General features: G+C 44.5%; 1 protein-coding gene across 1 annotated transcript in view; it reads left to right on the top strand.

Annotated features, from left to right (window-relative positions):
- LOC128877588 (teneurin-m) overlaps positions 1 to 14880 on the top strand; it is a 58992-nt gene that overhangs the window by 29545 nt on the left and 14567 nt on the right. The window contains exons 3-12 of the mRNA XM_054125014.1: positions 1450 to 1534; positions 3033 to 3196; positions 4075 to 4236; positions 8113 to 8390; positions 8594 to 8840; positions 9092 to 9466; positions 10243 to 10578; positions 11145 to 11352; positions 12791 to 12817; positions 14315 to 14531. Of these exons, the coding sequence (XP_053980989.1) occupies positions 1450 to 1534; positions 3033 to 3196; positions 4075 to 4236; positions 8113 to 8390; positions 8594 to 8840; positions 9092 to 9466; positions 10243 to 10578; positions 11145 to 11352; positions 12791 to 12817; positions 14315 to 14531 (2099 nt within the window). The remainder of the gene's footprint in view (positions 1 to 1449; positions 1535 to 3032; positions 3197 to 4074; positions 4237 to 8112; positions 8391 to 8593; positions 8841 to 9091; positions 9467 to 10242; positions 10579 to 11144; positions 11353 to 12790; positions 12818 to 14314; positions 14532 to 14880) is intronic.

The following is a 14880-nucleotide window of genomic DNA, read 5'->3' as shown; positions in this document are numbered from 1 at the left end:
CACTCGAGGGGTTGATCACGTCATTTCCGAAGAAACTGCAAATCGATTGCCGATCGCGGCGCGCAAAAACCGCCATCGATTACGTGTGCACGAGCAGTAGCGCGCGATCCTGCGGTGTTTCTAAGGTGTTCAGTTTTCCTCGCGCACCTTGCGGTCTGGTCGCTTGAAATTCAAACCGAAACCACGATGAATCATGTACTTATCGATTCAACACGGGCCTCCGTTCGCCGTGTCTCGCTCCTTCCTCTTTTTCCTCCTTCTTCGTGTATATTGGGGAATATGCTCAAAAGAAAGGGCGTCGCGTCTGGCATGGCAAAACGCGACGCTGTCCGCTCGGGGAACGAATAAAAACACCGGCATCCGACTCGCGCTTAATTTATTTCCCCGTAGAACCCCGCCCATCGGCCGTCAACGACTCCCGTGCCCCTTCTCTGATTGTGTGTACCTTGGCAATTAGAAATCTGTAATAAATACATCCGTCGAAACGCGGAGAGGAGCTGCAATTAAAACGTCGGGAGCGTCGTGAAGTTTTCGGTACCGAAATTCGCAGAGTTATTACCACGGTTTTACGCGCAAATTAGAGACCTTGCTCGACGATCGAAGGATTTATGGAACGTCGTTGCTCGATGAAATTTATCAGGGTTTCCTTCGGGTAGATCTACGTTTTTTTTAAGACGTGCGGGGGCTGTTGATTAATATTTGGAGTTGGGATACGGTTAGGTGAAATAGAAGCATATTCAAGAGTGAAAGTCCTCTAAAAAATAAATCCATAAACTATAATTATTATATTGGTCAAGGTTTATGTTGGTTATTTTTATTTATGAATATATAACTTTACATAAAACTAGTTATTATATTAGAAACACAGATAGAATAGAGATTATTATACATGTTAGTTATTATAATACATTTTTGGGAACATATATGGAACACGTTCCATACACCACGCGCTAGCCGTAAGATGTAACGAACACAACGAACAAAAGACACCCTTCCGCTCATTGGCGCTGGGGATACAACCGCATCTTATACGTTCGAATTTCAACAGTTTATAAACATATGCTTGTTCCCATCAAAGCTGCCCTCTCTCCTCTACTTTAATAATAAAATGTCTATCTTCTAATCTGATCTAATTGGTCCAATAAAAAGTAAAGAGGATGCAGTAGTTTTTGCAGAAAGGAAAACCTCAGAGGCGTCCACCGCCGGCGCTTTTACTTTGTCACCAAGGACACAATTAGATTGCGAGCTTCTGCATCCTCTGGCCGTCTAACGGGCGGCGTCGATGAATTATTTTGTACCGTGGACGACGAGGGGGAAACATAAAGATATTTCACAGACAGGGTTGGATAAAAGTTCCGGGGAAAGTAGGGCAGCGTTTCCCACGAGAAATTTCCGTCGATCTGCAACGTAACAAATTTTCTCTATCGTCCCGTTCTCTCTTTTTCGCAGAGATACCGAAGAATGAGTACAACAACAAGAATCAGTCCACGGGGAATAGTCCAATAAAGGTCGAGCTGCAGAACAACATGGACAGGTAAGCCTATTTCGTTTCTTGGTATCGTTTTCGTGCGACGATCCTCGGTCCTCGAAGTACGGTCCTCGAAGTACCAAAAAAAAAAAAAAATAAAAGGCAAGAGAAACTCAGGAAAGTCGCAACGTGGAAATTTGAAAAATGAACGACCGTGGAACGAACCGTGGCCAGCGTTGGCTTCTTCATGGTCCTTCGCCTCGAACAACGCGTATTCGACGTGAACCTCGTGAATCATCTATTCGGATCGCGTCGCACAATGAGTCAATGTTTGAAGATGAAGTGTCACCCGTCAGAAAACGGTTTTTGTGCACGTGGACACGGCGCACCGTGGAAAATCGTGTTTCTTTCGGGCCCGTGGAGCGCAACAGGCCCCTTCGAGTGTCCACTCGAAGTTCGGTAAACGGTCGTAAACATTGCCACCGCGGGGATCCTCCTTTTGCGTTGCTCCGTACAACGTCGACCCCTTGTGATGTTGGGATGTTTTGATCATTGTCACGGTAATGATACTGTGTTCGAAAAGATACATAGAGGAGCTTCCGCGAGGACCTTTTGGAGACTGCAATATTATAGATCAACTTGGAATATGTAAAGATTAACTTTCAATATCGAATATTGTTTCTTTCAATATTGAATATTATTTTCTTACATTTTACATATTATTACACACATGGCGCCGAAACTTACCTTTCGAAAAGTTTGAACAAGTCACTTTTAAATTATTCTGCTCCGACCGCCTTCTCGCTTCTCGTTCGTGGATTTTTCTGTTCGTTCTCCTCGACTTAATTCGTACGTTAAATATTTGGGTTAAAAAACAGAGGGCAAGGGGAATTCGTGTGATCTTTTTGGAGGGGCAGGGACGAGGAAGGAAGACCTCCTCGAAGACGTCGGTGCGTCTGGCTTTCGTTTTCCATTATCGCGCGATGCAGGGAAAGCAAACAGCCGCCCCTGCGCACTCGGGAACCCGCCAGGGTCCCGTTTAAATATTTTTGTTAGACATTTCTGAGTTACTTGGAAGCAGCACGCGATGCTCGGTGTAAACACACTCCGCGGTACGATGCTTTTGCGCGAAAACACGTGACGGGGACGCAAATTTCCCGAGTATCGAACCCCATAGAACCGACGTCGATATATTCTCAAACTTTTTTTCTTTTTAATCAAGTTCAGTTAATGTGTATACTCGCGAGAAAGACAAATCATCTTGCAGCTTATAGTCGTAAAAATATACCCAAAAAATTTCAGAGGGAACGATCGCATAGTTTCCACAAGAAAAATTCATTTCCTGGATAATACGTTAGTATACTATATTTTATTTTACCTAGCTGATGAGAAATGTAAATTTTGATGTAGAAAAATATTCAATTTATTATTTACAATACTACCAGGCCGTTAATAGTGGGAGAATATTTTATAATTTTCCCTTTCCTTTTAATGTTATAATGCTGCAAGTGTTTGTCTCAGGAGTGAGCGGAAGTTGAACGCAGCCAATTTTGATTGATTACAGAGTACCTTTACCGTACGGCCACGCGCCCTCAATGATCCCAATGAGGAGACAAAGCATCCGTTGCCATTTCGTGAAAGGGGTCGACTGGTGCAGCTGGAAATTAATTGCAATGATATTGCTTATAGTCTCGCTGTGCATGACAGCAGCGCTAGCCTACATCGTGGGTAAGTAGTTTTCCAATTTATATTCATCGCACGCGTATCTAGATTAAACGAGATATAAGCGTCTGGAGGATCGTTCAAGCGAACATTTGCTATGCATTTAATTTACACTATCCTCGCGAGTCTTCTCCTTAAAAATTGAGTGGTCGTTTAAACATACACTATCAGTGCACGATCTACCAAAGAATTTCTTATCAATTGAAATTTATTATTTTTTGTACGTCGAGGGATTAAAATTATAAACGAGAACTGCACATGTCACGTTTTCGAAAAATTCAAAGAACTCCGTAGAATTTCTTATAACTCATGGTAGAATATATTCAAATTTATTTCGCATTTGAAAAATGATAGTTGGGTGATGTTTTCTAAAACATTTGCCTGGCTAGAGGCCAACTCCTCCTTAGGGGTGTCACCCAATAATAAATGGTCTCCATCTTCAAAGTATCTATTATATTTTCATGCAGGGTGCAGAGTCTTGGATTTTGCTGCTCGAGGAGTTTCAAAAATTCTTACGAATAAATTTTATCTTCTGTGCCAATGTTAATCTCATCATGTTATATTTAATAGAATTAAAGTATAATAAATTGATTCTTTTTAAAACATTTTCATTTAAATACAGCCAAGAAGAATGAATGTTCTCCTATTTCATGTGATGTTAATGGATTACGTGATAAGAATATTGACAATAATAATAGAAGAATTGGACACACCATTTTTAAAATATTTAAAAATCTTCTTAGAAATACAACAAGAAAAACCAATTTTCAAACCAATTTTACAATATCGTGCTCCGTTGAGTGTGCATCATATAACCAATCTTGAATGCTAAAAAACACATCAACCACTACCATTTCCATTTAACATTGAACTTCCGATTGCAGTGTCCAGCATAGTGAACCGATCGTACCAGGGCACGAAGGCGTGCGGCATCGGCGAGATCACCGACTCGAAATCGTCCGTCGAGGCGAACAAGACGTCCTCGACAGCGGTCGCGCCCCCGTCGCAGCCCAACAGCAAGACGTGGCACCAAGCGTCCACAGGAGGTAGTATTAAACCGTCGGCTAGCATGTTAGAGCACGTGTACGTCCGTAATCGTAGGGACACGTTTAACCAGCATGCGTTGCACCAAACTGTCGCATCCCCCGAGCAGCACCGCGAAGAACCTCCTTCGACTGAGGCGGCGGTGCAGACCCCTGGGTTGAACGAGGACACTCCTGGTAGAGTTGTGCATGAAACGGAGCGTGCATGGGTGAAAGTGAACACCAGCGAGAAGGTGCTCGAAGACACACTCGAGTCGTCGGGATCGACAGCCCCCCAGGGGACAATGCTTGCCGCAAATGTCTCTGACTCTTCGATTACTAACTATCCGCGCGATCGTTCGACTCATACTGTCGCTGTCGACCTCGCCTCTGTCTCTGTCGCCTCTGACACCCCTGGCGGTCGTTCGCCTGCATCCTCTTCCGTTTCACTTAACGAACCGACGAACCAGCCTTTGGAGACCACGAAACCGACTTGGACCGGGTTAGGCGAGGAGAAGGAGGACGATTTTGGCAGGACTGATTCGGTTACGATGGGGAACGAAGAAGACGCTACGGAAGCCTCCATTGCGCTCTCAGTGGGGTCCGTTGATTTTAGAGACAATGTTAATGGGGAGGCTTCTCTCGATAGTCCGGGAGGCTCCAAAGGAAGGGTTCAGTCGCGGTTAGGGGTCTCCATCGGCGTGGAATCGAAGAATTTAGGTGGTTATGGTTCCACTACCGAGGCACCTGGGTCGCTGAACGTGGAAAGTACCCCCAACTATGACTACGCTAGCGTTAGTGGTAGAGTAGAGTTCGTAGATAGTACCATAGACCTAGAAGACACCAAAGACAGCACGACTTTCTCGAGTTTTACTCGAGAATCTTCGAGTGTAAGTAGCTCCGATTGGACCAAGAACGATCCCGAGGATGATCCTGTGCCCCCAGAGGTGGATCCTGACTCGACCTCGTCGTCTTCAGAAGAATCAAACCCCAAAGACGAGGAACAGAAACCTTGGAACAATAACAACCTTCAACCTCATAACAATTCGAGCAACGATTCCGTGGTTAACGTATCAACCGTTCACGCGAATAGCAACAGTTCTGTGAACGAGTCGAGGAACCACACCGACACCCCGAACTTTTCGGACGTGGTAAAGGAAACGCGAGAACTCTCCAGAGAGGAATCCTCCGAATCCGAAACTCCGACTCGCGCGAGGAGTTCCGAGAAATCCGAGGAGCTCCAAAGGGACTACCCCTTGCCGATTTATAATTACGGCCAGGAGGAAGTTGAAATCGTGAAGCTAGGCTCGAACAGCGAGTCAGGCGCCACGACGAAGGCCAAGCAAGGCTACGAGTCGCTCAACGACGTTTCCCAGCGAGGACACCGGAACAGCGACTTGAGGGTCATCACCAGGCAGGAGAACGACGAAGAATTTCTTCGAGAGTTCGAGAAGAAGTTTCGCGAGGAATCAGCGGAATCTGATGGCGCGTACCGAGATTCTACCTCGAAGAAGAGCCAGGATCCTCCTAGCAACAGGGACTTGAAAGCTACCTCGAAGGTCGAGGCCGTCTCGCCAATGGTCCAGCCGGTGAAAATCGTCGAGGTTCCAGTTCAAGGTCGTCGCGAACCCCTTCCGTCTTCGTCTTCTCATCGCGTGGTGGTTAACATAACGATAGCCTCCGGAGACTCTGCTTCCGCAGCCTCGAAGCCACTGTACGTCCTCTCCGTCTCCGTGCCCACCGACGGCGAAACGGACTCTTCAGGGATGAACGTCGAGCAAGTTGAGACTCGAGAGCATCAGACGCCTCAGGAACCAGTGCTAAACAATATGCCGGACGCTGCCGCGTTGGAATCGAACGATAATCGCCTGCCACCACCTCCGCAACCCCCGTCCTCGCCACCACCCTCGATTTGGGCTGGTAGCGGATGCGAATGCTCCTGTCCCTGCATGGGTTCGTCCTCCGACGAGTGGGACAACTTTTCAGCGAACGACGAGAGTCCGAACTTGTACCAGGACGCGGACAACTCGAGTCTCTCGATGGGCGAGTCCTTCGAATCGAAACTGACCGGAAAAAACGAGTCTCTGAGTTTGGGGAACTCGGCCGGGACAGAGAAGACCTCGAGCACGGGGGACGATAGTTCCTCGACTACAGAGGAGATTAGCGAATCCACGGAATGGACCATCTCGAATTACGAGACCGAGTCGAGCACCGTAGGCATGTCAGGGTGTTCTGGGTCCACTCCGTTACCCCCAGAACCCACTATACTGATCTTGGAAGGTGAGGTTTACGATTCCTTTTCAAGCTAACTGTTTTCACTGGTCTTCTTCTGTGATTTTGCTTCGCTTGCATGCCGTGACGTTTTTTTTTTTCTTTTTTGCTTTGCATCTTGCCCGCGCTGATATCGCTGGTTCTTTGCTTGGCTCGTTGCGAAGTAGTATGTTTCTTTTGGAGGAAGGGAAGTTATGTAACATGGCGCAGTTGCACGGTACTAATAACCGAGCTATTTTTTAATCAACTTTTACATAGGAATCATCAGAGAAAAATGAAACAAGTAGTTAGTATCATGCTACGTAACGAGAATTCATCAAAGAATTCTATGTTTTAGGGAATGTTGTGTTTCTATTGGGAACTAGAAGAGATATGTATAGTAAGGAAGACGAGAATATTGAAATTAGAATTCTTAGAAATCAGGTTCGAAGATATCGATTGAATGCAGTAGAGTCGTAAAATGAGAAAAAGGGTCTTCTCATATTAGGAATTCCGCAAAATAAATTTTTGTTACATTTTCTGAAGGCGTATGGTGACCAAAATATCAATTGGTGACTATACAGTGATCAGTGACCACTCGTTATTATTTTTTGAAACGCTACAATGAGAAGACCCCGAATTTGTAATTAACACGAGTTAGTCGATGCGTAATACGAGCCTAAACATGTCGCGAAATTTGCTGACGTGCAGTTCCCAAGCTGAATATAAAGCTACGCAATTTTTAAATACTTGTTCGCTTCATATTTAAACAAATACAGTCAGTTTTCTTGCGGGATATATTCTGCTTCATCCCGTAATAAATTCTCGTTTTTAATTAAATACAGGAAGTGAGGCGTGATTCATGGGACGGCCGAAAAGAAAATGATTCTCTTTACGACAAAATAAGCAGAACGTTCCGGAATATACATTTTTTTTCCATGTCGCTTTGTTGTCGAGAAAATTAAATTTTTAGTGCTGGAGACTTTTGGAATTTATTTGGTGACTATATGCAATTATATAGTCGAGTAAAATTATCTAAGAACATTTAATATCCATTTTTTTCAAAAATTTTGTACTTCTCTATAGAGAAATTTTCTTCCTTTCGTTTGTGCCATTTATCGCACCTCGCCTCGTATATTTTCAACATTTATTTTTCATTATTGTTCGTTCAACACGAAAACAAAGTGTATGTAAACAGCAGATTGTTGCATGAACGGAATTCTATTGATCTGCTATGTCGACACGTCACTCTGGCTAGAGCTTTATCCTAGGTCCTGCTCACAATGGGTCAGAATAAAAAAGAAAACTGCAAACGTTGAAAAATTGATGGCAAAAGCTTCGTGAAAAAATTGTTGTAAAATCGACTTCAAAAAGAACCAATCCAAACAGTCAAATCTATTGAAAGCAGATGTGCTCGAATCTTGGCACACGCTGGTACATGTGCTTGGTTAAAATTGAATTAAAAATTAATTCTTTTGTATACCCTTCATTTATGAGTTGAACGAACAGCAATTGTAAATACTCGAGGAATTACGTGAAGAAATCATAATAAAATGTCACTACGCTTAATAGAAATACCGCCCAATAGAAAACTGATTCGAGTACACATAAAAGGAATCTTACTGACCCTTATAATTTCCAATTATTCAGGTGCTAGAACGTTCCCTGCCAGGTCCTTCCCACCTGACGGAACGACGTTCGCCCAGGTCGGCTTGGGACAAAAGCTCAGCAAGGAGATACCGCCGTACAGCTACTGGAACATGCAATTCTACCAGTCAGAGGCCGCGTATGTACGGTTCGACTACAATATCCCACGTGGTGCCAGCATCGGGGTCTACGCAAGGAGGAACGCTCTTCCCACGCACACGCAGTACGATCTCCTGGAAGTGTTGAGTGGCTTTAAGGCCAGGACCACTCGGGCGTCCCATGTTAGTGTCATTGTATGTGCCAGTGCCCCATTTTACTTTCTTTTCACGATCGTAGATTCACAGAAGATCCACATTTTATATTCTTAACGTGCTGCTGATGCTTTAGAAGTCTTTTTTCGTCTTTTTATTTTTTCCCTTAGACGTGAATCTGTAGCAAAATGATGGAAAGAGCGCTAGGTAAAATGTTTTTGAAATCCTTGCAGCCTTCGATCAAGAAAGAGGTGACGCATTACATGGATCCTGGCCACTGGTTTCTCTCGCTGTACAACGACGATGGAGATCCCCAGGAGGTGTCTTTTATTGCTGTTATCGCCGAGGATATGACCCATAATTGTCCCAATGGCTGCAGTGGGAAGGGCGAATGTCTTCTGGGCCACTGTCAGTGCAACCCTGGATTTGGCGGCGAGGATTGCAGCGAAAGCGTCTGCCCGGTTCTCTGTAGTCAACGTGGTGAGTGCAAAGATGATCTTTCTCAACAATACATACAATACTTTACAATAATGTTCGCATACGTTGGCACATGTGCCCGAAGGTATAGTCTCCTTCGTTCAATTTCTCTGAAATTTTTGCAATTATTTATCACCGTACCAAAGTGTAACCCCGCGTAAAACGAGCAAATGAATAAACTAAAGTTTTACGAGGCCAGGAAACGAAGGATCTCCTCGTCTCCTTCTCATCTAACTTGTTTGGCTGGATTACAGGGGAGTACATAAACGGCGAGTGCCAATGCAATCCTGGTTGGAAAGGGAAGGAATGCTCCCTGCGACACGACGAGTGCGAGGTGCCAGATTGCAACGGGCACGGCCTCTGCGCCAATGGAAAATGCATCTGCGTGCACGGCTACAAGGGAAAGTATTGCGAGGAGGAGGACTGTCCGCATCCCAATTGCTCGGGGCACGGTTACTGCGCGGACGGCACGTGCATCTGTAAAAAAGGATGGAAAGGAGCCGACTGCAGCCAAATGGACAAGGAAGCGTTGCAGTGCCTGCCAGATTGCAGTGGACACGGGAATTTCGATCTTGAAACGCAGACGTGCCTCTGCGAGCCGATGTGGTCCGGCGACGACTGCTCGAAAGGTAACGACTTTCTTCCGAAACAACCTACGGCCTTAGTAATATGAATATTAATCGTTCAGACTGGTCCAGTCTGTCACGCAAGAGAGTGCCACCGATATCTCCCAAGGGATACGAAAGACAGTAGAAAGTATACAGAGTGAGACTGAAATCTGAAATATCACTTGTTTTGTTCACATTTTTTGAGTCTTTATTATCGTCGTTTTCATTTGGGAGAATTACCATTCCCAAATAAATTTGATTTCCGACTGAAAAGTCATTTTTGCAAATTCCTACTTTCTAAATTGTAGCCCATCTCTTGTGATAAAAATCTCCCCAAAAATCTGAGCAATGTCTTTCGAATGCAATAAATTAAATCTCTATTGATCGCTTCTAAAATTAAGAAAAATAATTCCAATTCGATCCAAATTGTTGCATATTCGCGTAGACTGTTCCTTGAGAATATACCAACGCCCTCCACTGCACTCGCGTTTCTCAGAAGCTATCGACGCTCTCGCGTGACAAGCTGTACATTGAACTATGCACTATCACAAGGAGACTTATATTCCAATTGATCGATACCTGTGTTTTCAGGTCTCACGCCAGTGACAAGTTTCTTTCCTAGCGTGACGTTTCTCGAACCCCCCAGCTAACAATTTGCTTTCTTCCCCTTGCTTAACTTTGTTCTAATTTGTCACAAGTTCGTTTTTCACCAACGCCCAAGTGTTGCTTGCGACGACTAACATCCCCCAAGGGGAGCCTCGACGTCGTCCCGACTAAATACTCTTTATACCTTCCAGAATTATGCGACCTGGATTGCGGTCCTCATGGCCACTGCGTGGACAATGTCTGCGACTGTCTGCCAGGTTGGTCTGGCGAGTTGTGCAACCTGAAGCAATGCGATCCTCGATGCAACGAACATGGCCAGTGCAAGAACGGGACTTGTTTGTGCGTCACTGGCTGGAACGGAAAGCACTGCACCATGGAAGGCTGCCCCAACTCCTGTTCTGGACATGGCCAGTGCAGGGTCACTAATGATGGCCAGTGGGAGTGCAGGTGCTACGACGGCTGGGACGGCAAGGACTGCAATGTGCTTCTCGAAAATAATTGCGACGACGGAAGAGACAACGACAAAGGTACAGAAACCAAAAAAAGGGAAGCTCTGGTAGATTTGCAGTGCAGACATTTTCTGAGGGCCCGGGGTAGTTCCATTAGAATAATTAAGGAAAATCCTAGTTCCAATCCTGATTCAACGTGACAGGTGATAGATATATTTAGACTCATTTTGGGTGATTGAAGTGCACTCTTAATAATTGGAAAACCTACATTTAACTCCCAATTTAATCCTCTTTTGCATAATGTAGGCACCTGATTGGAAACTCAGTAATTTAATTCAACAAGCATCATCCACCTGTCGTTCTTCTTACATCTATACCATCCATTATATCTACAAGTGACTCTAACTTCGTTTCTACTCTAACTGTATTAACTCCATGTCTACTCCACAGACAGTCTATATAGACATCCACCTGGCTATACCCACAGAAAACAAAGACTGCTTTCAATTGCTCAAACATCGTCCCTAAATAGCAAACTTAAACCTTCACTCTTGAATAGATAGTCTACCTATCATTCTTCCTACATCATCTACACCATCCTTCGAAACCTACATATTCTAATTCCCCTACAATCTACCTTTTAGACGGTCTCATCGATTGCGCGGACCCAGAGTGTTGCCCAAGCCACGTCTGCCGCACCAGCCAACTCTGCGTAGCAGCTCCCAAGCCCATCGACATCCTCCTGCGCAAGCAGCCACCGGCCATCACCGCATCCTTCTTCGAAAGAATGAAGTTCCTCATCGACGAGGGCAGCCTCCAGAACTACGCGCGCCAGGAAACCTTCAACGAGAGGTGAGTTGGACACGCTACCAGCGCGCAAACGCGTGCGATTCACCTGCGTTCTCGCGACCGTTGTCGTCCGTACTGCTCCGATTCCGCGGGAATCGCTCGGGGTATCTACCAGCGCCGATTTGAACATGTCCGTCCCGACTTTGGTGTTACGTGCAGTTTTACGTGTGTGTTGGATCCAGACACTTGGTTACAGAAAACAAGAGAAACTCTCTTTTTTTTCTATTTCTCTCTCTCTCTTTCGGTAGCCTCACACACGATACACGTAACGTTTAACAAATGGCCGTACGTCCGAAAAGAATGCATGTGTTTGCGGGACGAGTGAAGGTTATTAAGACTATCGCCGGTCCCCGCTCGTGATATATTAGGGAGATTTGTTCCCCGCGGGATGATCAATCGCGTCTAGCCACCGGCTGAACCGCGCGGCTTAGAATATGAAAATGCATGCGACACCCAGAGGGTGCCTCGGTAATCTTTAACTGCCTCGAGACACATGCATACACGTTAAACACACAACCACACGTTTTACATACTCTCGTCCGTACACGTTGCATACAAAGACACACGAAGACGTATACATAGATATGATATATTCTCTGCGTTGTTGTGACCCGTGTGAAATCACATCCCAAAAGTTTTATACATATGTTTGTACGTACGTGTGCGCGAGCGTGTGCCCTGCACTGAACCCCGTCTCCATTCTCACTATCATTCTCTATCTCTTCTTCGCCTTTATCGCTACTCTACCACATCGTCTATCTTATCGATATCTTATAATCGACCGTGTTCATCTCTCGGGCCTAGGAAAGAGTTCCACGTGCTTTTTAAGTTGCACCTGTGTGGGGATTCTTCAGCGTTGATTTTTAAATTTTAAAGACACCTGAAGAAGATCGAACGTAATTTAATAGAAGTCAAGCACGGCCAAGCGGGGTCAAGCTGAGGCAAGCTGAAGAATACTAAAGAAATCTGAGATCCTTGAGGGATAAGAATGTTTTGATTTTATTTTAGAACCATTGTGAATTTTGCCGAGAAAAGCACGCAGCTCTTTCCTACGCTTAAACCATACATATTCTTTCTTTCTCACGTGTCCGTCCGAGTGGAGCTTGCGTGAATGTGTGACTCCATGTTCGAGCCTCGAGCCATCTTTGCGCCCATCATATCGATTAAAGAGGAAACGGTAACATGGTCTCTTCCTTCATGGGCCTGGGTCTGTCCCAGCTATCTCTAACGATCTTCGCGTATCTAAATTTTCTCAAAGACTTCTTCTTCTTACGTTCGTTCCTACAACTCCACCTCATCACTCCTTCAAACTCTCTCATTCTAATTTATTCCTCTTCTATTCTCTTACTCTCTATCTATCTCTCTATCTATCTTCCGTCTAGTTTTGCCTTTAATTACGTCATTTTAACTGGGCTCTGTTTCATCCGTGCTGCCCGGTCAGTATGTTCTGGAATCACTTCAACACAAGGTAAGAAATTACGTCGACGAAGCTCGACTATGAACAAAATTAAGAAAGTAAAGAAAATACAAAACGAAATGAGAACAAAGAGCAACGATCGTGTTGCGAATGCAGTTCATCCGTAGAGCGTAAGCGGTTAATAGCTGCTGCTGTTTGACGATATTTTCGTGCATATTTGATATATCATGTGTACATACGTATACTTTTCCCTGCATCCGACTGGCGAGTAAATAAATAAAATGAACAAATTGTACGCAGTCGATCACGCTCGAGAACGGGTCTCTTCGCGACTTGGCGACACATGCCGTCGAAAGTTGTCGACAAACGACGAAGAAAACTTCCCTCGAACGCCGAGACGACTGCGTGCGAACGTTCAAAAAAAAAAGCTCGCAAACAAACCCCTTTCGTTCCTTCGTCATTGTTCGACTCTTTCTCGTTGCATGGTTTGGTTACCTTATTATTCCTACGTTGTCTTTCGTGCCTTTTAAGTTGAGCTTCTGACTTTGTGTTATTTGTGTATATGTACACGTATATATATATATAAACGTATTACTAGCGATTTGTCCTCGACCGATGTGTCCCACAGTGCCAAAGAGGGTTGGACCAGGATTAAGACCGTCTTGGATCTGATTCTTCGTTGTTTTGGTATCTCTTTGGCACTGAAAGTCGAGTTAATTCTAACTCACGAGTTCGAGAACTTTACACGCACGGGATACCAGATTTGTAGAGCGAAGAAGTACTGTCGCGTCGAACGGGTGTAGAGAGTGTACGATGCTGAAGACTTGGAATCGTTTTCAAGGGAAGGAGCTTTAAAGAATGCTCCTGAGTTATGTTCGGGATGCGAGAAAAAATTTTTTTTTCTATGAGCTGTGTTTGAGATTGAACATTGAACGTGGTTTAAGTACAACTTGCGAGGGGTTCGATTCTTTCAAATATCAAAGTACTTGTGATTCTATTTTCGAAGCATATAGGTCCTCATTCTTTGCAAGAACAGTAGTGCCTCGTATAATGTTCTATTACCAGCACCCAGGTTATTAATATGTGAAACACAGGTAGAGAATCATCCCCAAAATTATTCGAACTCAAACAACAGACTCGAAGACTGTAAATCTAAAATGTGAAAAAAAAAGCTAATATTAGGAAGGACAATTTCTGATCATGAACGCGATCAACTCTCACGATTAATCTCCAACCCCGTGAAACACACTCTGAGTATTGCAACTCGACACCATCCCTGAAACTAACTTCCCAGCTCTTTAGTATACATAGTCGCCATCTGTTCGTGCACGACAGTACATTTTTCTCCGTACGAAACTTTCACTTGTAAACACTGCAAGGCGACTTGCGATAATAATACTGTCGTAGAAGTGAATTAGATTAGATGATAGCCAGTTTGCTTTGTTGTTAGTGTAACCACGGAGCACAGTGGAAAGAAACGATCGCATTAGTTGGCACGAGCGACCTGGCCAGTGTTCGGATTTTATTAACGTTGTTATTTCCTGACAGCCGATCGGCCGTTGTACGCGGCCGCGTTGTCACGCATCTTGGCACGGGGTTGATGGGAGTGCGAGTTAGCACGAGCACGCCGCTGGAAGGATTTACTCTGACGAGGGACGACGGATGGTTCGACCTCCTGGTAAACGGCGGCGGTGCCGTCACCCTTCAGTTTGGAAGGTCACCCTTTAAACCACAAAGTCACATTGTCTTTGTACCGTGGAACGAGGTAGAATCATGTTCGATAATTTTTAGTATCGTCTTGACGGGTCTGCCTAGTTTGAAAGTAAATAAAATTAATTTCCTTTTACAGCTTATATTCAAGATAAATCTTAAAAGCAGTGTGTTGAAAAGATAAAGGTGAAATTGGAAAAATTGACATTGTAATAGAAGTTGGAATCGAATTTTTGGTAGATTTTTAACGAAATTGTGCGATATTTTTATCAGGATGTAATCTCCATGCAAAAAGGAATCGTAAAGTCCTTTGCCATTTTGTCATCTGAAGCTTGGTTACAGAGATACGAGCAGCTGAAGTTGATCGTTGGTCCATACAATCAAGTTACAATTTTTTAGGACAA

This window comes from Hylaeus volcanicus, chromosome 1 (assembly GCF_026283585.1).
Source record: "Hylaeus volcanicus isolate JK05 chromosome 1, UHH_iyHylVolc1.0_haploid, whole genome shotgun sequence".
Classification (NCBI taxonomy): domain Eukaryota; kingdom Metazoa; phylum Arthropoda; class Insecta; order Hymenoptera; family Colletidae; genus Hylaeus; species Hylaeus volcanicus.
Note: the sequence above shows the minus strand (reverse complement) of the source record. Positions and strands in the feature narration are given on the sequence as shown.